This window comes from Panthera leo, chromosome B3 (assembly GCF_018350215.1).
Source record: "Panthera leo isolate Ple1 chromosome B3, P.leo_Ple1_pat1.1, whole genome shotgun sequence".
Classification (NCBI taxonomy): Eukaryota; Metazoa; Chordata; class Mammalia; order Carnivora; family Felidae; genus Panthera; species Panthera leo.
In genome coordinates, this window is record NC_056684.1 from 1851260 (window position 1) to 1875493 (window position 24234).

The 24234-nt window shown below is 56.3% G+C and overlaps 1 protein-coding gene across 1 annotated transcript in view; it reads left to right on the forward strand.

Moving 5' to 3' along the window:
- The first annotated feature begins 6938 nt into the window (after positions 1-6938).
- The window catches only part of LOC122221394 (collagen alpha-1(I) chain-like), a 53892-nt gene continuing 36596 nt past the window's right edge, over positions 6939-24234 (forward strand). Inside the window, exons 1-4 of the mRNA XM_042940681.1 lie at positions 6939-7079; positions 8749-9493; positions 9705-9935; positions 10135-10346. Coding sequence (XP_042796615.1) covers positions 6939-7079; positions 8749-9493; positions 9705-9935; positions 10135-10346 — 1329 coding nt within the window. The remainder of the gene's footprint in view (positions 7080-8748; positions 9494-9704; positions 9936-10134; positions 10347-24234) is intronic.

Here is a 24234-nt window from a genome sequence, read left to right on the forward strand (position 1 = left end):
ATGCTCGGAACAGAGCCTGGAAGCTGCTGGACCCGCTAACAAGACAGCAGGTGGGTGCCCCCCTCGTGGGCACAAAGAGCCTGGTTCTGGGAACTGCTTCACTGCGCCTCGTTTCTGTCGGGGGACACCTGTAAGAAATGTGTACTAAACGGCTTTATTTTTTTTTCATGTTTGTTTATTTCTGAGAGAGAGACAGACCCAGAGAGAGCCTGAGGCAGGGCGGGGGGTTGCGGACAGAGGGAGAGGGAGACACGGAACCCAAAGCAGGCTCCAGGCTCTGAGCTGGACCGGCCTCCATCTGGGAAGGAACCTCGGGCCTCCCACCTACGTCCATGCCCGTGCCATCAAGTTCTCAGAGTCATTTAAGGAAAGGCAGACAAACAAAAGGGCAGACTGACCGGGCTGGGGAATGCTGCTCCTCAGACACCGCTGGCTGGCTCCTTAATGACGGACCCTCGTCCCTCCCAGGGCAAGACGCAGGGGGGCTTCTCCTTAAAAACAAGACCACTCGGTGCATAATTAGTGGCCACTAGAAAAAACAAAACGTAATATTCTTTCAATCGGAGCTCGTCTATCAAGCCGAACGACGCGCGGAATTCATTCATTCATTCATTCGTTCGTTCTTCCTCCAACCATATTTATGACCCCAAACTCTACTTTGCTCGGTTCGGGGGATGAGGCAGTAATGAAGTCAAAGCCCCCGTCCTCTGGGAGGGGAAACAGACAAGACACAGGGAAACAAAATAAGCCAATCATGGTGTGCGTCATAAAGGAAACGATAAACACGGGGAGGAGGTGAGAAAGCATGTAGCCTTCTGAGAGGGTTGAGGTGTCGTGGTTCAGCATTCCACCTGTGGAATCCACCTGTCGACCTGAGCTTGAACTTGAGTGCCACCGGCTATTAGCTGCCTATCTCGGGGACACCGCTGCACCTCTCCGTGCCTCGGTTTCCTCGCCCGTAAAATAAGGACGGTCGAGTCCTTCTCTCATAACATTAACGTGAGGATCGCATGAGCCTAGAATGCACTGGGCTCCCCGAGACCGCTAGCGATCAGCGTCTGGAGAAACAGAACATTAGCGAGGGGCCTCTTGGGAGCGTGTGGGTAGAGGACACGCTTTCCTGCCCCGTGTCCTCGAACTCACCCTTTCTCACTATGATCTGTGGAAGGAGTAACTGCTATGTTTCTCTTCTCTACTCACCGTCCGCTTCGCACATGGCTGTGACTGACAGCCATTTTACAAATCTACGCACGTAGTTCTCAGACTTCCTGGTATTTTATTGCGAAGCATTTTTTATAACCGGCCAATAATTTACACTCAAGTCCTGTCGCGGTAGGCCGGGGGTTCTCAAAGTGGGGGTCCCTGGACCAGCAGCCTCAGCATCGCCTGAGAGCTCACTCCCAGGGCAGATTCTCGGGGCCACACGAGCCGCGCTCAATCAGAACCCCCGGTGGGGACCGGGGCTGGTGGGGGGCTCAGGGGTCCGTTTGAACGAGCCCCGTGGGCGATCGGATTCGGTTCGTGTTAACGTTTGAAAATCTCTGAGCCAGGTTATTTGACGTTGAAACGAAAAAGGGGTCCTACCGAGAACAGCTCCTGTGCTCCCCTGCTCAAGGCAACACTACGGTTTGTGGCCATAGTAACAGGTGACCCAGAGAACAGGATTTAAAGCTGTCCATCAGTGACGCCTTCCTTCAGTGGGTTCCCAGCTCCTGAAGGCCGGCCAGTCGGCCACAGCCTGGCTCCAGGGACCAAGCCTCCTTGGCAAAGGGTCACTCGGTCCCTAAAATCTCCCGCTGGTGAGAGTCCACGAGTCCCTGAGCCCCGCCCTGCCCGCTCGGTACGAGACCATCATGTACGAGACTCACTGCTTGGCCAGGGACACATCCAACTTTTCGCTCCAGATGCCCTGTGGTGATGTCTTCCTTCGACACCCCAGGCAAGCCGGTGGCTTTAGCCCACGGGCACCCATGCCCCTTGACAGGTACGGGGTAGACAGCATCGTGAGTGCCTGGGGTGGGGCGCCGTGAGGAGCCAGGAAGTGGCGTCCTGGAGAGGCACTCACATTGTTTTTTAGTGCTTATTCATTGATTTTGAGAGAGAGGGAGAGAGAGCAGCACAGGGGCAGAGGGAGAGGGAGGGAGATTCCCAAGTAGGCTCCGCACCACCAGCACGGAGCCCAATGCGGGGCTTGAGCTCACAAACCGTGAGATCATGACCTGAGCCGAAATCAAGAGTCGGACGCTTAATTGACTGAGCCACCCAGGTGCCCCCTCCCCCCCTTTAAAAATGTTTATTTATTTATTTTGAGAGAGAGAGAGAGAGAGAGAATGAGCAGGGTAGGGGCAGAGAGAGAGGGAGAAAGAGTACACTTTTATCACACACACACACACACACACACACACACACACACACACACACACCTGCGGGCAGGTGGGGCTCGCCTGGGGTCTTCGGGCTTTCCGTCTGCACGTCCAGGTTAGTCCCGCCCCTTCGCTGTTGTACAAGAGGTGACACAAGGGGGGAGAATTGCCTCAGAGGGGAGACTGATTTGGCGACAGTTTAAGCACAGTCCGTGCCTACGGGGTGCACTGGTACACTTCTGGAAAGAAGGCGGAAGGTTTCGGGGCATCACAGGAAAAGATCAATGCCTGTGTCATGTGGCCGCCGAAGCCACGGAGGACACTTGGGAGCTGAGAGCATCCGCTAATGTGCTCCTTGGTTGTCTGGGAATTACTTAGAGTATTTAACCAGCGTGGTTCGCATTTATTGTTCGTGCTGGGAAATTTCTCTTCGGGCGTATCGTGTAAATCTCAGTGGAGAGGTGGTTATTTGCTGGCTTCCGCGTCTGCTGAGCATTCGTTCGCTCCGTCTGTGGTCGTGCCAGCCCGGGGTCGGGGACACGGGGGAGACGCATCTCTGCCACGGAGCTCGCGGCTGGAGGTGGGGGGCAGGACGGGGGTGCACGCGCTGCTGGGGTTCCAACACAGAATCCCCTGCGAGCTTGCATGAGAGCTCAGGGTGGGGAGAGGCCAGAAAAGATACCCTCTCCCCCCCCCCCACCCGGACAGCAACGTCTGGTGTCCTGAAGGGTGGCCTGGGGCTTTCCGTTAGGAAATCGGTGCGGAGGCCTCTTTGGAGCAGGGCCCCGATTTTCCTCAAATACGGTCACGGGGGCTTCCAAGGAAACACACTGTCTCCCAACGACGTTATGGAGTTGAAAGTGAGTTAGTCGATCTTTGGAGAAAGATCAAAGACTAATCGTGTTTACTGGATCCACCTTCTGCCGTGGGCGCTGTACGACTGATGCTGTAATTCAGTAATCCAAATGTATTCAGTCAGTGCACACATACGCACGCAGTGTCTGGTCTCCTGTGCAGACACTGTTCCAGGCGTGGGGGGCGGAGGGGGCACGGCGGTTAATAAAACGACTCTATTCCTGATCCTTTGGCATTCACACTGCCCCAGTGGTAGTGGGACAATTAAGAAAGGAAAAAGAGTGGCGCCTGGGGGGCGGGGCTCAGTCGGTTAAACGTCCGACTTGGGCTCAGGTCACGATCTCGCGGTTTGTGAGTTCGAGCCCCGCGTGGGGCTCTGTGCTGATGGCTCAGGCCTGGATCCCGCTTCGGATTCTGTGTCTCCCTCTCTCTCTCTCTGCCCCTCCCCTGCTTGCATTTTCTCTCTCTCTCTCTCCCTCTCTCTCTCTCTCTTTCTCTCAAAAGTAGACATAAAAAATTTTTTAAAAAAAGGAAAAAGAAAAGGAAAATAAATCGGGGTAAGGGGATGGGCTGGGGGTGATGGTGTTGGAGACTCGGTGTGCAGGAGGATGGAAAAGAACTGTCTTACACGTGATTTTGGAGTAGACGCCTGAATGAAGTCGGGGAAGGGGTCGCGCAGAATTCCAGAGAGGGGCAGGGTGTGGGAAGGGCGTTTCCGGCAGAAGGAACAGCCAGGACAAAGGGCCTCAGGCTGGAGCGTGTCTGGTGTGCTGAAGAAACAGGGGGGGGCAGGAGAGCCGGGGAGCGGGGTGCTGACGGACGACGGTCGCAGTAGACTTTGTTGCAAGTGAGAAGTAAACTGGAGGGTTTTGGAGAAGCATCGTCCATTCTGGAAGGAAACGTCCAGCCATAATTTCTTTGTAATTCCTTTCTTTTTCCTTTTGAAATTGTGGTAAAATCCAGATAGCACAAAAATTTTCACCTTAACCGTTTTAAAGGGTACAGTTGATAGCGTTGCGTATATTCTGAGCAAACCGTCTCCAGAAGTTTTTAATCTTGCAGAACGGGAACTCTATTAAACACCAGCTCCCACTGCCGTCCCCCGGCCCCTGGCCGCCGCATTCGGCCTCCCACCCTTGAACTCACTCTGGGAGCCTCGTAAAAGAGGAGGCGTAAAGTTTTTGTCTTTCTGTGACTGGCTCATGTCACTGAGAATAATGTCCTCAAGGTTCATCCACACGGTGGCCTGAGTCAGGATTTCCTTCCTTTTAAGGCTGAATAACATTCCATCGTAGGTATAGACCGCATCTCGTTTATCCGTTCTTCCGTCGACGGGCCCTTGTTGTTTCCGGCTTTGGGCTACTGTGGATAATGCGACGACAAAGACCAGAGTACAGATCTCTCCTCGATACCCTGCTTTCAGTTCATTTGGATATGTCCCCACTTGCGGGATTGCTGGATGGCGTGGTAGTTTGGGTTTTCATTTTTTTAAGGGTGCCGTATTATTTTCCATGGTACCTGCATCGTTTTCTTTTCTCACCGGTAGTGCCCGGTCCCTCCACATCCCCGTCCACACTTGCTATTTTCTGTGTTTGTTAAAATGGCAGCATCCTGGCGAGTATGATGTGGCCTATTTATATTTATATTTATATTTATATTTATATTTATATTTATAAATATATATATTTATTGCCATGTTGGCAATGAGTCAAAAAACAGCAATTCTGGGCATTGGGACTCAGGGAAACAGGCCCTCTCCTGTGTGGATCGGGGGAGTGGAGGTTGGTCTGACTTTCCTAGCGGGTAACTTGGCTGCGAGCTGCTACAAACGTAAATTTCTCCCAACGAAATAATGAAAGAGAAGTGCAAATATATTCAAAATCCCAGCCTTATTTAGAATGCTGGAGTCAGGGGTATCTGGCTGGCTCAGGCAGTAGACCACATGACTCTCGATCTTGGGGTCATGAGTTGGAGCCCCAAATTGGGTGTAGAGGCTACTTAAAAGTAAAATTAAAAAAAAAATGAAACAAAAAATACAATACTGGAATCAGGAACAGGGGCTTGATTATATAAATTATGTCCATATTAGGAAATGGTATATACCACCTAAAATTAATGTTGAAAGAGACTTAGGACTTAGAGACGTGGGGGCACCTGGATGGCTCCGTCTGTAGGGCATGTGAGTCTTGATCTTAGAGTCATGAGTTCGAGCCCCATGTCGGGGATAGAGATTACTTAAAAAAAAAAAAAAGACTTGGGGAAGTGTTTATGGTATATTATTACGTGAAAAGAGGCTTAGGACTATATATGACATGATTGTTTTTCCCATTTCAAAGATTATTTGCTTTTTTTCCCCTCTGGGGCGCCTGGGGGTGCTCAGTCGGGTAAGCGTCCGACTTCGGCTCAGGTCACGATCTCACGGCTTGTGAGTTCGAGCCCCGCATCGGGCTCTGTGCTGACAGCTCAGAGCCTGGAGCCTGCTTCGGATTCTGTGTCCCTCTCTCGCTCTGCCCCTCCTCTGCTCATGCTCTAAGAATAAATGAAACATTAAAAAAAAAAAATTAAACAAATTTTAAGGTTATCTGTTTATTTAAGTGATCTCTACACCCAATGTGGGGCTTGAACTCATGACCCCGAGATCAAGAGTCACATGCCCTTCTGATTGAGCCAGCCAGGCACCCCTAATTTTTTATTTTAGTACATAAAATTTATCCTCTTTATTTTTTTTAAGGTATTCTAATTTTTTTTTTTTTAAAGCAGTGAACTTGAGGGGCTCGGGCTCTTCTTCCGCAGGACGTGCAGGCTGGTGAAGAAAGGCTTTGAGCTACACAGTGAACTACGCACGGAAAATTTACGTGTGTGCTCGCATACGTGTCTGCGTATGTAACTTGCACGCGAAAGGAGGCTGTCTACTCTAAGTTCACAGTGATGATCTCTGAGCCGCAGTGATATTTTCCCTTCGTGCTCTTGTACGTTCTGCAAAGTTCTTGTAATATACGCCCCTTAGGTTTGCAATTAGGTGGTCTCTCCTTGGTCCATTTTCTGAACTTCCCAAGTTTTTTTTTTCCCCCCTGCAAGAAACACACATCATCTTTGCAGTTAGGGAAAAGAACTACGTGATGTGAACACATCACATGCACACAGGAGTCTGTGCAAAATACCAGATATTAAAAAACCACAGGGGAGGATGTTCTTTCTCTCTGGCGGTGATGAGTTTGAAGAGGGAGATGTGGACATCCGCTCCCAGACCTTGCAAGCGCTTGGCCAGCGTTCTAAGATTTCCCGTCCCGAATTCCAGCACAGACCTCCACTCACCAGAAAAATTAAGTATTTGTCTCTTCTTGGCCCGGCCACCTCATCCGCATCCAACAAAACAGGAACTGAGCAGCTATTAGTCCTGGAAATCTGGCTCCAGGGAACGGGGCCGGGAGTCTCCCTTTTTCAGAAGCCAGCTTCAGGCTTGGTGTGCAAGGGCGACCCCTGTCGGTAGAATTTAAGTACGCCCGTGGATCGGGAGACCTGATGTCTCCGTTTTATTCTTTGTGGGGTCTCCTGGCAGCCTGGCAGCCAACAGCCCACTCTCTCCTTCCCCCAGCTGCATTCTGCCTCCCATCCCCCCCACGCCCCGCCCCCCTCCTCGGGTGTGCCTGCTGTGTTCCTGGGAAAACCTCATCTGGAGGCTTGGGCGTGGGAGCCACAGGTGTGGTCAGCCTTTCGGACATGGCACAGGTGGGCTGCTGCGGGGCCGGGGCCGGGCTCTGCCCGTCGGCAGATGGGCTGCGGTGGCCCCCGCTCTGGGGGGACAGACTTGCACCCGTCCAGCTGACTGAAAACGCCAGACCCGGGCAGGGTGTGGGAGCGGTGAGCGGACAGGCCGTTGGATACAGAGGACGTGGCCGGCGGGTTCCATCTCCCCCGTGGGGGAGGCAAAAGGACAGGCTTTCTGGGCGGAGTCCCACCGTTGAAGAGCATCTCCCCTCTCCCTGCAGACTCTCGGGGGGGGGGGGTGGATTCCGATAAGAAGCAAAAAACTGACGCAGCCCTCTTAACCAGCTGCTCTCTGCACTCGAAAGGGCAAGCGGGTGGCTTGAGGGAGGGGTGGCTAGCCGTTCCTCCGGGCAACCCTGCTGACAGTGGGCCACAAAGGGTCGCCCGGCACACCCTGTCCATCGCGCGCCGGGTGGCAATGCCCCGGGGAGCTCTGGTTTCAGACACGTGGAGCCTGCATACGATCCATCAGCCCGACCCTCTCGCCCGGGGCCCTGGTCTGTGATAAAGTAAAGCTGGACACCAGAGGAATGTGCTGGGCGTTTCTGTGCTTCGAGCAAACGTGACTAAGTAATTCTCAGGGCCCATCACCAGACAGGAGTCTGCCTGCACTGTTTTGTGTCTCGGTGCCTGGGGAGCAGACCTCTCAGCCAAGAGCATATGCCCTGCAGGCCTCAGGTCTGCTCTCTGCTGATGGGAGAGAAGCAAAGTCTCCCCCGTAGCTCTCTGCTTGCTCCCAGCGAGACTGGTTGGAAGCCGACCTTTCTCTGCTTAGGCCAGATGCTCGGCATCGTTCAAATGTTTGTGGGTCCTGACATCCAGGGCGGGGGGGGGGGGGTCCCCCTTGGGAAAGGAAAGCAACCAGAGATTATGATATGAGGAAGAGGGGACATGGGTGGGTTCCGTCTACATTCGCTGGAAAGGAGAGGTGGGGGACAGGTGCCCACCATAAGACCCAGCTCCCTACCTTTCAAGAAGTCAAGGAAGGGCTGAGAATTGGTTAGGGGCCCCGGTGAGGGTCAAGACCAGCTTTGTGGGAAAGGCCCGGAGAGGAGTGCAGGACTTCCCTGCTTTGGCCAGGGAACCGGCGTTTCTGCCCCAGCCCAGCGGGCGGACGCCGGCAGCTTCTGCCTACAGCTCGGCCTCAGAGCCCGGCGGCAGATTCACGGGGCTGGCGACTGCTGCCTTAGCACGAGGACCTTCCCAGCACAGCTGTGGCCCTCACAGGGCAGGTGCATCTTCTAGGAGGAGGCCGGGCAGCCGGGTGGAAGGGGCGAGTTGTAAGCGCCAGAAAAGTGGAAGGGACGGAGGACTGGCGCCAAGGCCCCCGTTTTACAAACAACAAACACGCAGAGACCCGGAGAGGGGGGGCAGGTGACCCCGGGTCACACGGCAAGTAAGTTGGTGGCAGAATTGAGAGATGACTCCAGGTGCCCCGGGGGGGCGGCCCGGGCTCTTTCTACTTGTAGTGCTCCCTCGGGCAGGGGAGAAGCTGCAGCAGCCCTCCCTGCCGGCTTTGACCCTGGAGGGCCTTGGTCTGGACACCGGAAGGATTCGAACTCGCTGAGCACCTACTACGTGCGGGGTACCCGCGCTCCCGGTGAAACCCCAGGAGGGCCGCGAGGAAGCCCCACGGAACCCATTTGCTGGCGAGGAAACTGATCCCCAGCTGTGCGCGCAGCCACACGGCCTGGCGCGTCTGACTCCGCTTGCAAACACCGGGTCCCAATCCCAGGATCCCTCTCCAAGGCCACGCTTTTAGAAGTTAAACCCGCAGAAGAGCCAGCGACTCACCAGCCCCGCCCCCACCCCGCGGCCGCTCGGGCGCACGCAGGACGTGCTCGCCCGCCGCCTCGCGGGGTCGGTGGTCGCCCGCCCGCCCGCCCCGACCCCCACGCCCCCACCCCCCGAGCGGCCGGTCCTCGGCGCCCCGGGCTCTGGCGCCCTCCCCCGGCGGCGGCGGCGGCAGCGGCGGGCTCGGGTCTGCGCCTCCCGGAGCGGCCGCCAGAGCCCGCCCGGGGTCCCCGCCCCACCTCGCCGAGGGGCGGTCGGCCGGGGGCGGGCGCCTGGGGCCCCGGGGCGGAGCCAGCCCGGCCGGCGCGGCGCAGGGAAGCCGCCGCGCGCTATAAAAGCCGCCGCTCTGGCCGGGGCGCCGGGGAGTGGAGCGCGGCGCGGCCGGTGGGGCCGGACTGGCGGGCGCGGGAAGCGCGGGGCGTCCGGGACAGAGCGCGGCCGGCCGGGCGCGGAGCCCTTCGCTTCTCCGGCGCAGCCGCCCCTCCGCCGGCGCACGTCCCCGGAGCGCGCGGGGGCCCTGGGCTGGGGCCGCCGCACCGCCCCTGCCGCCGCGCTCCCGGCCCGGGAGGCGTGCCGCCGCCGCCGTCGCCGCCGCGGACCCGGAGGTAAGAGGGCCGGGAGCGCGGGCGCCCCGAGCTCGGAGCGGGGGCAGGGTCGCGGGAAAACGTCGCCCGTCTGTGGCTTCGGTCGGCCCGCCCGCTCGCTGCTCTGCGGTGCGCCTCTGTCTGTCTGTCTGTGTGTCCGTCCGTCCGAGCGTCCGTTGATGGGCACGCGCCCCTGTCACTGTCCTGTGTGAGATTTCACCGAGACCGTGTGATCTGTGCAAGCAGCAGGTGCCGGGGGCGCCGGTGTCCACGGAGCGCACCCAGCGCGGGGCGGGGGGGGGGGGTGCTCTTGCTTTCCGTAGCGTTCCCTCCTTCTCAGTGGCTGAGTCTTGCGCCCGGGACGGTGGCTGGCGGGCGACGGACCGGTCCGAGGGTCGGGTCGCCGGTCCGGCCGCTCTAGCGCGTGTGCGCCTGGCCACGTTGCGCCCTGCGGCTCGGCCCCGCGCGCTCTTCCTCCTGGGCCCCCCTCCGCCTCCCGCCGCCTCTGGCTCCCGCACCCCCGGATCGCGCTGGGCTCCCCGCGTCGCGCTGGCGCGGGAGGCGACTGGATGTGAAAAGAAGTTGACGGCCCCTGTTGATGTTTAGACTGAGACTCCAAACCCGGCGTTGCCGGGAGAGGGTTTGGTGGTGCCTGGCACGGGACGTCGGCTCCAGAAAAGGTTACCTTAGGTTGGGAGGAAAGGCAGGGACCTGGCAGAGCGCAAGCCAGGGCTGCGGCCACGTCTCCGGCTCGCCGCTCCGGGAACCAGGGCCAGAGACCTTCTGGAGTGGACCCGGCGGCACGCATGTGCCCTGGAGAAAGGCGCCCGGTGCGCCCGAGGTCGTCAGCCGCAGACTCTCAGCTCTCAGAGACCGCCGCCGCCGGTCCCCAAGCGTCCAGCACGGCGGCCGTCCAGGCGCGCCTCCAGCAGCCGGCTTTGAGGTCCTGAGTCTCGCTCCGCGCAGCCAGCGTTGCCCACAGGTGAGAACTCTGTTTTGAAGCTAATCTTTTGATGTGTGAGCCAGCGCCTGGCTGCAGCCCCATCCCGGAGATGGTGAGCCTGGGAGCGAGTCTCCATTCCAGCGGTCTGGAGAGGGATGCCGGGCGCGCCCCGGGGCTGGAGACCCGCGGCTTTGCGTGCCCAGGCGCGGCGCCACCATGGACAGCTCCCAGCCACTTCCTCCACTCCGGGTGTGCGGCCCTGGGTCTCGGGAAGGTGCGTCCTCCCAGACTCCAGGCGTTGGGGCGACAGGAGGGAGGAGAGGGACAGCTAGGTTTTGAGAGCCCTCTGTATCCTGTCCCGAGGCGGCAGGAGCCACTCGGGAGGGAGCCAGGGCTTGTGACTGGGACCTAGATCAGCCTGCAGGTGAACTCTGTCCGGGACCTCTGGTATGGTGTTGGGGGACACGGCGTCCCTGGCTCTTTTTGCGGCACTCACAAAGGACCTCTTGAGGTCCCTCAGAGGTGTCATAAATGTGTGACGCCCGAGCATCCGACTGAGGCAGTGAGATAATGCCAGACCTAATTAGGAACCGCCCAGCCCGCTTTCTGTGCACGGCATAGGGTCTTGCTACATCCCATTAAGTTATTTAGTAAATTTGATCTTGGGAAGATACATTAGTTTCAGAGTCACAGGGACGGAATGCAGGAGACTCCGGCCAGAGCAAGTTCTAGAGAATGTGTCCAGATGCATTTGGGAACGCAACTGTACTCACTTCTGATCCTAATGGTTTTCTGCAGGGTGCATGGCACTCGTAAGGAAGCTTCTAAAGGTTCCTCTGGAGCCCAGTTGATGATTTTTCGAGTTGGTTGCTTGGAAACAGGGAGGAGAGAACCTGTAGGGGTTCATATCTGTGCAAATTAAACATCTCCTTTCTCTGATGAGAAACGGCACTGGCTCTGTGTGTTCCTTTTGTATATGTGCACCTGTGCAGAAGTGTGTGTCTGCCTTTACTTGAAAATCGTAAGAAATTTCCAAGGTCGGCTACCGGTTGTGACCGATGGAGGTCCGTGGGGAGGAAAAAGAATCAGGCACCTTTTTTTTTTTTTTTTTTTTTTTGAGGCAGCGTGTGTAATTTTGTGACAGTCACTTAAGCTCTGTGCCTGTTTCCTCGTCTGTCACATGGGACCACACAGTCTCTCTTGCAGAATTGCTGATGAGAACTAAGTGTAAAAGCATTTAGCCCCTAGCTGAGCACAGAGAAAGCTCTTAAGTTGGTGGTGGTTACAGGTGCATTTTAAAGGCAGTTGTGCATTTGTTTTGAATCACCAGCCCTCTGCCCTCTGCTGTCTCTCTCTCTCTCTCTCTCTGCTAACCTGCCATCGTTTGACACAGACTCCAAACCCTGCTTAATGTTCCTGTTGGAGAACTGGTTGACAAAAGTCATGCCCGTATCGAAGCTGATCCCAGTGCCAACAAAAATCTCACTGAAAGCTAAATGGAAGAATTTTTGTGAGACGAGTCAGCCGCCTGTGTTTCTCACCTGTACGCTTGGAAGAAAGACAAAGTGAGTCGTTTTCAAAATACTGTCATAGCTCCCTGGGTTGAAGGATTATTTCTCCCTGATCCTTCTCTCGAAGAAGTCGGGACCTCCAGGGGGCCTCCTTGTCCTGCTGGTGGGGGGCAGGGAGTTCTCTTGGGTCTTGCCGGGGGAGTGGCTTCCACGGCCCCCACTTCTGGATTGTGCAGGATGGAGCGAGGGTCGCTTCCCCGGGGCAGCGCCTGGTCTAGGAAGCCCGCGAGCGCTCGCGACCTGGCAGGAAGCACACCCCTTCCTGGTGGAGCCCTGCCGGGGGCTGTGACATACCGCCCAGGACACAGCGCTGCACGTGGGGGTTCTGCCTGGTATATGTCACTGAGAGCGGGAAGTTTGGATAATGGAATTATAACGGGCCCAATCTCACAGTTAGAGTTTTTCCCCCAGAATGTGTGTGTGTGTGCATGTGTGTGCATGTGTGTTTCTGCCAGTTTCACATTCTAGTCCTCCTAGATTTCCTGTCTATTAGTTTTATTTATTTATTTATTTATTTATTTATTTATTTATTTATTTATTTTCCTCAGCAGATCAGAAGACTCTTTAGCTCCCTGCCTCTAAGCTCAAGGATGCAGTCCACAGATGCTGGGAGTCTCTCGGTCATTGTCGCCTGCCCGGCGATGCGGCGATGTGAATGGAGCAGGAGGCTGAACCCCAGTTGACCTCGAAGGGCTGGCTGTCTTCTCTGGACTCCCCTGCAGGTTCCAGTCCCCAGCGCGCAGCTTTCTGGTAGGAAGACGACTGAACTACAGAACATTCTTGGAATGCGGGGCCAACGAGGGGAGGAACAGGTGTAGGAGGGAGAGGGGGTCTCCGCGGGCCCCGTGGCACTCTGTGCGCAACAGCAGGGGCTGAGTCTCCGGGACAGACCGGTCTGATGGCAAGAGCGGCATTCGGGGGGCGGGGGGGAAGCAGGCTGAGAGGGGCACCTATGGCCCTTGAACCCCGCTGCTTGAGTGGCCCCCTTCTGTGGTGTCTGCAGGGCGGCACTGTCTGTAGAGCGGGTGCATCCTGCGTTTGTAGCTGTGGCTCAAGAGAGCGTTAGGAGGGGTAGTGGGCACAGAGGGGCCCTTCTCAGTGCTGAGTGCCTTTTTCACAGTGTTCACCTGGGCCCTGAGCCTCCTTCCCCAAGAGCCCGACACACGGAAACTGTGTTAGAGGGGGTAGGACTGCGGTGGCTCTCACGGGATTCGTCTCTGTGCCTCTGCCCCCGCCCCCCGGCCCCTCTCGCTCCCTCCAGGGGCCATCCTAGCCCCTCTGGTGGGTCTCCCGCTCCTTCCCTGTCCTCCTGTCCTCCGTCTGCTCTGGTGCCAGGCTTTGTTCAAACCTGGCCCTTCAGAAGGGAGACTGCCTGCAGAGAAATGTCATCAAATATACATTTGCTCTCCGCTCGGCTCCCTCAGGGCCAGGAAACACCCTTCCCCACCCTGCTGCTTTTCCAGGGCCCCTCTCCAGGCTCGTGGGCTCAGCGAGCCCACCCCCTGCGGGTGAGGGAGCCCTGGCGAGCACAGCCGTCCCCCGGCCCCGTACTCACTCCGAGCAGGTCGCCAGCTCTGGACAGTCTGGCTCCTCGTGGCACCGGCAGATGGCTGGGGTGTTATCTTCGAGTCTTCTGCTTCTGAGGCAGGAAGGATGCAGGACTGAGACTTGGATAGGCCAACGAGTCTCGGGACCGGGTTCGGAAGCTCGCTCCCATTGGCCAGTCTGGGTGGGTGGGGGGCTGAGAGTCTGCGCTGGTCCACGGAGCCCCCTGTGGGGTGCCAGTGGGGACACCCGCACCTTCCTGTCCTCGACCTCGGCCCTTACGGCTGTGCCTTGTGGGTTTCTGGTGTCTGAGCACCTGCGGTCCAGCTGGCCTGTGTCCCCCTGGTGACCTTATACCGACCCCTCACATTCTTGGAGGTGGTTATCGTTGCTTCTAAACTGTCTTATCGGTCGACTAAATATCTTGAATCCCTTGTCCCTCGTCATAATAAATTTTCCAGCGCTCTGAGCCGAGTCACTTTTAAGTGCGGGACCGTTGTGCAAATGGCAATCCGTCTTTGCTTGGTGTAATTTTGCTGAGTGTAATTTTGCTGGAATTAAGAGATCACTCGGGGGGTCTCCTCTCCCTCTGGTTCCAGACACAGAGAAGGCGTGTTTACATTTAGATGACTTCCCTTGACTCTAAATCACAACTGCGTTTTGAACCTAAAAATGACATTTAAGCCTCAATTATCTTCCTCAGGCCCCCTCCCTGTGGGGATGAGCGGCTCCTCCCAGGGATGCGGGTCAGCCCAAGGCGCTTTTGATCGTCTCTACACGCGAGCCCTGTGTTAGCCACCGGGGAGGCAGAGGTCATCCGTGGGCCCTGCCCTCCAAGCTGCCCGCCTCGCTGGGGGAGCGGACACCTAAGCCAGAAGTCTCCAGGCGGGTGTGATGGGGGCTGGGACACACGGGTCAGGAGGGGTGGTGGGCGGGGGGCCTGCTGAGGGCAGGTGAAGCTGGGAGACATTCTAGAAGCTTCCCTGAGAAGGGGCCATACCGTGCATCTGGAAGGACTAGCAGAAATTTATAGGAATTTTCCCAAGAGGCGAAGGTGAGGTTTGGGGAGGGGAGTTCAGGAGGCGTTCCACATAGAGAAAAGGCCGCGGGGAAAGATCCAGAAGCACAGGCAGGCTTGGGCCTCCGACTGCCTTCAGCCTCTCACAGGCACAGCGCCCCTTACCTGCCCAGACCTGGGGCTGTACCCGGCAGAAGAGAGAGTCGTTCGGTGCCTTTAGTCTCGTAGACTAGTGACTGTAAATGACTTTAACCGTACGTTTTTTCCCCAACAAAATCTTACTAACTCTGATTTACAAATCAGATAAAAAGGGGCTGTGGCTGGGAGTGGGCTTTTATCTTGAGGCCCCCGAGGGGTTCCACAGGGCTCTGTGGGTTCCAAGGAGCACAGTTTGAACACCTCTGTCCTGGATCATTGCATTTTGCTTTTGGCCATCCTATTTAATAATGTCATCTTGCTATGATTGTGGTTTGTCTGGCTACATCTTAATATTCTGGATGTCTCGCGGGGTTCTGTGTCAACAATTTTTAATGAAACGAAGCCAGAATTTTCCTGCATGTGACTATCTAACAACTATGGGGTGTGTGGGTTGCCAGGGGTAAGGATCTGTGACAGGGGCTGGCTCAGAAAACTCAAGCTGTGGGGCGCCTGGGGGGCTCAGTCACTTAAGCGTCCGACTTCAGCTCAGGTCATGATCTCACAGTCCGTGAGTTCGAGCCCCGCGTCCGGCTCTGTGCTGACAGCTCGGAGCCTGGAGCCTGCTTCCGATTCTGTGTCTCCCTCTCTCTCTGCCCCTCCCTGCTCATGCTCTGTCTCTCTCTCTCAAAAATAAATAAACATTAAAGAAAAAAAGAAAACTCAAGCTGTAGCGGGCACAGGAGGTGAAGACAGGGCTTCTCACAGAAAATGGACTTCTTATTTTCAACCTTGTCCGTCAATCTTGTCCATTCTTCGGATTCTAGAAAAGCTGGCAAGAAGGAAAACATAGCTTATTTCCAGGGTATACGACCTGGAACATCCAGGATCTTGCGCCCTTTCTCACCGAGGTAGCCACATCTGAATGTGGGACGTTTTTGAAAATGGGGTTTGAACGGGACTGTAAGTCAGAAGTATAGAAATGGGTAAGTTCTGCTGGCCTGGGGTGAGGTGGAAGGTTCCAGGTCAAGCTGCGGCCCCTGCGTGCTTCTTACAGAGCTGCCCCAAAGGAGGAAGTTCACGCTCTGAATGGGGGGTGGGGGGGACCCAGAGAGAACCCCGCCCTCGCCGATGGGATCCGAAGAACCCCTTCCAGCTCTAAAGCCGGAATCATATGACTGATGCCAGGTGATCAGGGTGAGGCATGGTCAGTGCCGAGAGTTTAAAGGGTACCTCCAGCTCCGGAAAGCCCCGCTGGCTATGTGATGAGCCCGCAGAGGAAAGTGGCAGGGGACGTTTCCCTCTGGGTGGACATCCGCACTTGCCCCGGGCTTGCCTGCCAGACCAGCAACCCGCCGAACCGGGCAGTGTCGGGGAGGGCTGCGGTGCCCGTGGGCGACCAGCATCTGGGGCATCTGGCCTCACGTCCACGTCCAGACCTGGAACACCCTGAACTTTGGCCTTGACTCCCAAACCGTGGGGTTTTAGCCTGTCCCCGCTTGCTAGGGGCAGGATGTCGGCTGGCTCCTATGTCACCCTGACCTCTTGGCATCAGTGACCAAAGACCCTGGTTCCCTAGATCCCATGGGACCATCTGGGGGCGGCCCGCGGGGATCCTGAGCTGTCCACCAGATGCAGAGGCCATGCCTGGCTCTGTCCTCTCCCCTGGGGGGAGGGGGTGGGCAGTGGTGCCTGCTGGTGTGTGATGAGGGCACAGGTGCCCGAGGGTACAGAGCTGGTAGAGGATGGGATCTGGGCATCTGTCCAGCTCTGGTCGAGTACGTCAGCCGCCTGCCTTCTTCCCAGGCTCTTGTCCCTGCTGTGTGGTGGGAGCAGTTATTCCCAGCTCAGCCCCATCGAGTCTCCCAGTTCCTGGGTCTCCAGAACCCCCCAGGCTGACAGCGGGTGTGCAAAGCTTTCTCCTTCCCCTAAAGAATAACAGGAAGGAGCCTCAAGAGGAGTGAGGAGGGGAGCAGATTTGGGCAAACCGTTTAAAAAAAGAAAACGTTATTAAGCAAACTGGTGGTTTTATGACAAGCCTGTTTCAAAGCTGTGTTGCCCTGAGTAATTTGGTCATATGCTAATTTTCCAAAGGTTTGGGCTCAGGAAAACCTCAAACATAGTGGCTAAGTACTTTTTCCTTTCCTTTCCTTTCAAAATCGTGTTTATTTTCGGAGGAACTTAATCCATATGTTTCAGATCCATTTCCGTGTTACTCAGCAAAAGGTTGTGCCCCCCCCCCCCCCCCCCACCGATGTTGCTGAGCCACGAGCGCGGTTTGGTTCTTTCTCTTCCCGGCTGTGGCCGCCCCACACTTCACCGACCCGTGCGCCCGCCTGAGCACCGCTACAGCCTAAGTCAATACAGGCCCTGGAGGCAAAAGGGAAAACTCAGTCGCGCTGACCCTGTCTTTATTTAAAATCGTGATAGTTGGTTCGCTATGGATTTGCTGCAGGAATTTCGATTTGTGAAATGGGGCATTTGCAATGTTGTCTGGATTAAAGTCTGAGTTTTTCGGCGCTCTTTTAAATCTTGCACGCTGGCCTCGGCCTCAGGGTCACCCCGGTCAGCGCTCCCCCGGGCTCATCCTGGTTGGGGCGCGCTGGTGACCTTGCCGTTGGAGCTGGCTCTGCCGTTATCCCCGCCTGGGTAGGTAGGGGTCGGCGCCCGGGACCAGGCACACAAGGTTTTGGGGACGCTGACGGTGCCTCCCCTCAGGCTGTTAACCCAACTGTTGATGTGGTTTGGGGCGGAGCCCTGCCAGGGGAAAGGGGCGGAGCGCTGCCAGGGGAAAGGGGCGGAGCGCTGCCAGGGGAAAGGGGCGGAGCGCTGCTAGGGGAGAGGGGAGAGGGGGCGGAGCCCTGCCAGGGGAAAGGGGCGGAGCGCTGCCAGGGGAGAGGGGGCGGAGCCCTGCCAGGGGAGAGGGGGCGGAGCCCTGCCAGGGGGAAGTGGGGAGGAGGGTGAGTTCTTGTCAGCTTTCCCCGTGACCCGAACCCGGCTTCCCTTCGTTTTCAGAGCAGGGAACGAATTTGCAGTGGTCGATGCCAGAATATTTTACAGCTTCTTCTGGGCCGACGTGTCCCTGCATCCATGACTTCTTCAGAAGGGACCGAGTTCATGAGATTTCTCAATTCAGTTCCCGGTAGCAAAAGAGAAAGCAGCTGTCGGGTTTTGGCTTTGGAACTTCCCTATGCAAGAATTTGTCCTCATTTAAATGATTTTTAAAAAATAAGAAGGCACAGCCCTCTCCACGGTGTCTGTCTGGTTCACCCCTTTGGAGAGGCTCAGAGATTCCTCTGACCACAAAATTGTGGGCTGTGTCTATGCATGCGCCAGGTGGCGGAGAAAGAGCTGGAGTCTGTTTTGAATTTTAAGATCGTTGGGTAATGTTGTTACAAATGGTAACACATAAACATTTCCTGGGATTTTCTGAGAATGACCATGTAGTGAAGTTCATTTTTACTTTGAACATCCCCATATACAGTTACTTTAAATAAGAGACTATTTTTAACATATTAAAAAAAAAAAGGATGATGCTTTGATTGAATCTTGCTTAATAAGCACAAACGTGAGCCTCTGCTCTGCTGGGTTGCGTGAGGACATCACCTCCCCAAGGTCGGGGGAACAGAGACGGGAGAGTCCACCCTGAGTGGTGAGCGTCAGATTTGCACACGGCCTGCTGGAGGCCATTCTGGGCAGGAGGCTGGGATCTGCCTCCCACGATGCACAAAGGGCCTCATCTCAGCCCAAGAAAGAGGCATTTCTTCATTCGGGACAGGCCCCCCTCCCCCCCAGGCTCGGACATAGAGACTGTCGTGTTCTGTTTATTCCCAAGGCCTAGCACATAGTAGGCACAAAACATTTATTAAATACACAAAGGCATGAGTTCTGCATCTGAGCCCCAGCCCCCAATGGCACACATTTCCGGGCGGAATAGATCTGATGCGAATTCAACGAAACCAGAGCCCGACCAGCCGGGGTAGGGTCTGCACTGGGGTGGCCCTGTGGTCATTCTCGTCATTATTATGGATAACCCGGCCTTACGGAGCATTTACCGGTTTCAGGCAGCATGCAATCACTTGATCGTCCGACAGCCCCGAGCAAGGCGTCGGATGGAGAGGACTCCGTGAGGCCCCCCCCGCGGTCACTCAGGAGCCTTGAACCACGGTGCCACACCGCAGGGACATTGGCAGCTGATGGAGTTGGAACTGGGGCCCGCGTCTGTGTGAGTCCAGACGCCCTCTCTCTGAGTGGTGACCGATGTTGCTTGAGTTTTTGAATTTTGAGAGAGCATGTTTCTGGGGATAGATGGTGTAACTCACACGAAAGCAGCTGGAGAGTTAATTTCAACTCCACAGCACTCACGGTGGATGCCCCGATTCTTGATGGCCAGCTGGGATTCAGACATGGCTCCGTCGTACCTCCCTGTGCTGGAGGTGGTCTAGCCGGGGAGACAGACGGACAGACATTCAGCGACCTGTGGTCTGTGCTGGAAGCGAGGCGTGAACGACACGGTACAGATTGATGATGCGTAACCCGCGGGGGAAACCGACCAGCAGGCGAGAGGCCGGGGCGAAGGAAGTGTGTGGTTGGCTCTTGAAGGGGAGTACGGTCTCCTGGGCAGAGGAAGAAGGTTTCGGAAGGAAGGAATAGTCTGAGCTAAGTTCAGAGAATCCAGGAAACAGGAGTCTGGGGGAAGGTCTAGGAGTTCCTGGAAACGAGATCGTAAGGGTGGGGGCAGGGGGGTTGGTCCTTCACAGCTGAGTCGGGGAGTCTGGCCTCCAACCGTGGTGACTTGGACGAGGGGGACGTTAGACCCTTGTTCCTGGTGGCAGGTGGTTTGGGTTGGGTTTGCGTCCGTCAGTCCTGAGGGTGGTATTCTTGGCAGGAGGTGCACTCCAGGACGCCCGCTCTCCCTGGGGAGTGTGGCTGGCAGGGCCCAGCAAGGGCAAGAAGGAGGCCTCGGCCGCCCAAGGGGAACTATTGGAACCCGGCCAATGGGGCGGGGGGGGGAGGGCAGGAGGGAGAGCATCACGTTGGAGACGTTTCGGGGATTGGCGGCCCGAGTCTCTGACAACACGAGGCCCGGTCCCTCTGCAGGCAGAGCTCCGAGCCTCTGAGGGAAAATTTCGGAGGCTCGTGACCCCGAGCCCTTCTAGACTGATGTATCCCCTGCTCCCTGTGCGGCCTCAGTGTGGGGTCAGGAGGGTACGGGCCTCTGTCCTTTGGCCTTCGTGCTGATCTCCGGAAGCGCCTTCCTAATTCTTCACAGATTCTGGGGCAAATCCCTAACTGCCTTGAGGGCTGGCCTGCAGCAGGTGGGGCACGGGAACAGAGCATCTGTGAGGGGCTCACCTTGGGAAGGGACAGAGTGGGCAGCGTGGAAATGCTTCTCCGGTTCTGCCCTGCATGAAGCAGATCCTCTGCTGTGTGGCCTGCAGAGGCCCAGGGGCCACCTTCCCGTGGCTTCCTCTCCTCTCCGCCCGGCGTTTGTAATTAGGCGTTCAGGGAATTTCAGGGAACGACATCCACCCACAAATGTCCCCTGAGGGTCGCCCGGGTGCCCAGAGCTGTACTGAGTTCTGCCCACTCAACAGACACATAAGTTGAGGTCCAGATCACCAGCATCTCCAAGAGGAGCCTAACCAGATGACCAGAGAGAAATATGGACAAGTGCTTTAGGGAAAACTCCCCTCCACAGAATAAACTGTTTGCCGTGTTCCTTCCTCGCCATTTTACAAGGCTCCTTAGTTTGTATTTTCTTGCGTTTCTACAACATTAGAGCTGATGTAAAAAACTGGAAAAGGGGCATGGGAACCCCACACACCTGGCCGCAAATCCGCCTCCCTTGCTGACTTGCTGTGTGACTTTGGACAAGTTACCGCACCTCTCTGTGCCCTAGTTGGCGATCCATCCCCCAAAGCGGGATGACTGTGTTTTTTCTGAGAATAACATAAAGGAGCTAGTGGTCACGTAGCACCGGCAAGGCTCTCGGGGCTGCGGCCCGGGACAGAGCAGGCGTTCAAATGGCGAATCTCCCCATTTGTCAGCAACTCAGTTGAATCAGCAGTCATTTCGAGCAAAGAAGGCAAACCTGTGACTTCCGGGCGAGTTTGCAAACTTGAAAAACTTTGTTGGAGGTTAGCGGCCCCCCTCTGACGGCCCGGGGCGCCCCCGAGGCCGCTGCGGAGGGACAGGCCACGTCGTGGGGGACCCCCGGCCCTGTGGCCTATGGGACCTATGGGACCTATGGGACCAGTTCCTCACGTGGCTTCTCCAGAACCGAGCCGGTGCTTAGCACGCGTGGACGGGTGAGCACTGTTGGCGAGGACAGGCTCTCGCTCGCACCTGCCCTCTGCCCGCCACACGGTCCCTCCCTCACGTCGTGCAGCAGGGCCCCGAGGGTGAGCGTTGACTTGGTTTCTTCTCCCGCTTACGGGTGAGGAAACCGGGGGATCGGGCGACTTCTCGGGGTCGCACGGCGAGCCCTGCACGACCCGGCTTCCCGACGAGGCCGTCTCGCCTGGCCCCGGGCCTGAACCAGCCTCACGGGAAGCAGAACAGGGAAACGGGTTAGCAGTTTTCCCACTTCTGACGACAATGCAAAGTTTCAAAGGTGCCCAGAGCAGACTTCCCAGGGTCTCCGTGCCCTGGCTCGGGGTGTCCCGCGAGCAGGCGTGTGGGGCCGCGGTTTTGACGGCCGCCTGGGTTGACGCAGTCGCTGTGACCGTATGACCTGGCAGGCCATCGTGTCTTCGTGGGGGACGGCTTTCCACCTCTGTTCTCCAGACCGCGGAGCCATCAGTGGCGTGACAGCGGGTTGGGTATGTAAAGCCGACATCCTGAAAGCTCCTTACTCACCTGTCACCAGGGGGAAGGGCCTTTGCCAGCCTTTGCCGACGGCCCCTTGCCGGGCGTTAGCCTTGGGGTTTGTCTGCGACCCAAAGGAAAGGGTAGCTGTCGTGGCTCACCAGTGGAGCTCTGGACCTCAGAGCTGGCTCTCCCACGGGTAGGACACCCGCGAGATTAGAACAACTTATCACCGGGCGCCGGGGTGACTCAGTCCGTTAAGCATCTTCGGCTCAGGTTACCATCTCACCATTCATGAGATCGAGCCCCGTGTCCAGCTCTGTGCCTGCTTTGGATTCTGTGTCTCCCTCTCTCTCTGCCCCTCCCTCACTCGTGCTCTGTCCGTCTCTCCTAAAAATAAATAAACGTTGGGGCACCTGGGTGGCTCAGTCGCTTAAGCGTCCGACTTCGGCTCAGGTCATGATCTCGTGGTTTGTGAGTTCAAGCCCCGTCAGGCTCTGTGCTGACAGCTCAGAGCCTGGAGCCTGCTTCAGATTCTGTGTCTCCTCTCTCTGCCCGTCCCCCGCTTGTGTTCTGTCTTTGAATGAATGAATGAATGAATGAATCTTGGGCGCCTGGGTGGCTCAGTCAGTTAAGCGTCCGACTTCGGCTCAGGTCATGATCTCGTGGTTTGTGAGTTCGAACCTGCTTCGGATTCTGTGTCTCCCTCTCTCTCTGCTCCTCCCCTGCTCTCTCTCTCTCTCTCTCAAAAAGAAATAAACATTAAAAAATATTTAAAAATATAGTTAAAAGAAAGGAATAACTTATCACCGATTACGGTTTGGAAACCCAAGCCTAGAGGAGCCTTTCCTAATGTGCATTCCTCAGGAGCATGACTTCCTTGGCCGTTAACAGGCAGGCTGAAGTCAAATAAGTTTGGCACAGATAAGCTGCGTTAAACAAAGTCGATGTGTTTTTATTCCCGAAATTCTTCTCAATGCACTGATAAGCGGCGTGTGGCACGGACTGTGAAAGGGGAGCAGAGTCCGTAGCACGGCCCAGGTGCCTCTGGGGGACACTGTCGCATTTCCGTCTTTGTTCTTCTGAGCTGGGATGCGTCTTGGGTTTGAGCAGAGGGCCCAGTGGCCCTCCTTCGCTCCTGACCGAGGGCCGCGGCTCGCCGTCCCGCACAGACCTCAGCCAGAAGCGTGTCCCTTACAACCTCGCACGAGGTAAGAGTGAGCTTCCAAATTGGTGGTTTCTATGCCTGCTGCTTCCTAAAAGTCAATTCCTTTTCGACGCGCAGGGGTATTTAGCGGTTCTCTCTCGCCGGGGATAAGGTACAGAATTGTTTCCGTCCCATTTTGCAATTTGCTATCGCAACCCTACACAGTTTGTACCAGCAAGTATTTCCATAAAGAGATCAGCAAGGATTTGAAACGGAGATTCGGGTTAGCTTCTCTCCGCTAACGGCACTTAGTCCCGAGGAGCGCTTTGTAAGCGGATAGGACCGTGGTGGAATTGAGTACCGCTGATGCGTCCGTCAGCGGGTCCGTTTCTCCCCCTGGATGGCTCTGATTGAGAACTTGAAACCCCAGATGGAGGCAAAAGGAGGCCGCCAGGAAATGAATGAGCAGACTGAAGGCATTCTGGATGAAATGCTCTTGTCACAAGATTTTCGGTGAGTGCTCTGTGTCCCACTTAAGTGCGTGATAAGCCACCGAAGCATTTATCAGCGTGACCTATTTACCGACAAAGATACCGGGGCCTGAAGCTTTGAGCGAGGGCCAGGTGAGTCAGTAAAAACATGAGCAGCTGCATTTGCTGGGCCACTTTATCCAGCAACCGCTCTGCCCCAGACACGAAGCATCCGCGACCCAGTCCTTCATTCTCCCACCTTATAATTTGAGGTTGGGGGAGCCACGGGAGTAAGTGGGCGTAGTACGCCCGTTCTGTGTCTGTACGAGGCACGGAGGGGGCACAGAAGCCAGAACTCCGGGATCCCCAAGGGGACTTCACGCTTCCTCCGAGCCCTAGGAATCACAGCGAGAACTTGTGTGTTGGCGGAGAAGGGCCCTTGGGACAAAGCGAGACGGGGCGATATTGTCCGTTAGAAGAGCTCTATACACGGCCCGCGTGTATAGACGAAGACAAGCGTGGGGACAGAGAAAACTTTAGGATGGGGGACGCCCTTACAGGGGAGCAGCCTGTGGCTGTCATCGCTGAGCAGGGCAGGCGATGACGGGCCCGGGTTACTGAATGGAGGGTATGAAACCTGTCCGAGTACAGCCTGAGATCACCGCATGTGCTCTGTGTGCTGGGGACACACACCGTCACTCTCCAGTGCTCCCCAACACCGCCTGTGATGCCTACAGCGTCCCGGGGGCCCTGCCAGGCGTGGGCAGTGTGCGTGTGACGGAAGTAACGTAACCATGGAACTCTATCCCCTTACCCCTTGGAAAGTAGAGAAAAGACAAAAAAAAAAAAAGCCCCAGTTCCCCCACGTAAGACAGTCACGGTAAGAATTTTGGTGACTGTTGTTTCTAGTTTTTTTTGTGTGTTTTGTGTTGTCATTGCCGTGTGTATGTTTACGTACTGAGGACAGAATTTTACCCCGCACGCAAGCAAGTTAAACGTCCTCGCCTCTGATTTTACAACCCTCATTTGGATGCCTGTAAAAGGACATCCGATTCATTTCTAAGTTTTCACTCTTTGAAAAAAAGTCGATGGTTTTCGTGTCGAGGTTTCTACCAACTTCTGAGTGATGTCTGGGAGAGACCTTCCTGAGGCCGAAATTAAGGGGGTCAAGGTATGTGGACACTTTTGTGGTTCTTCATCCACGTGGCCTCTAGAGATTTATCCAGATTAA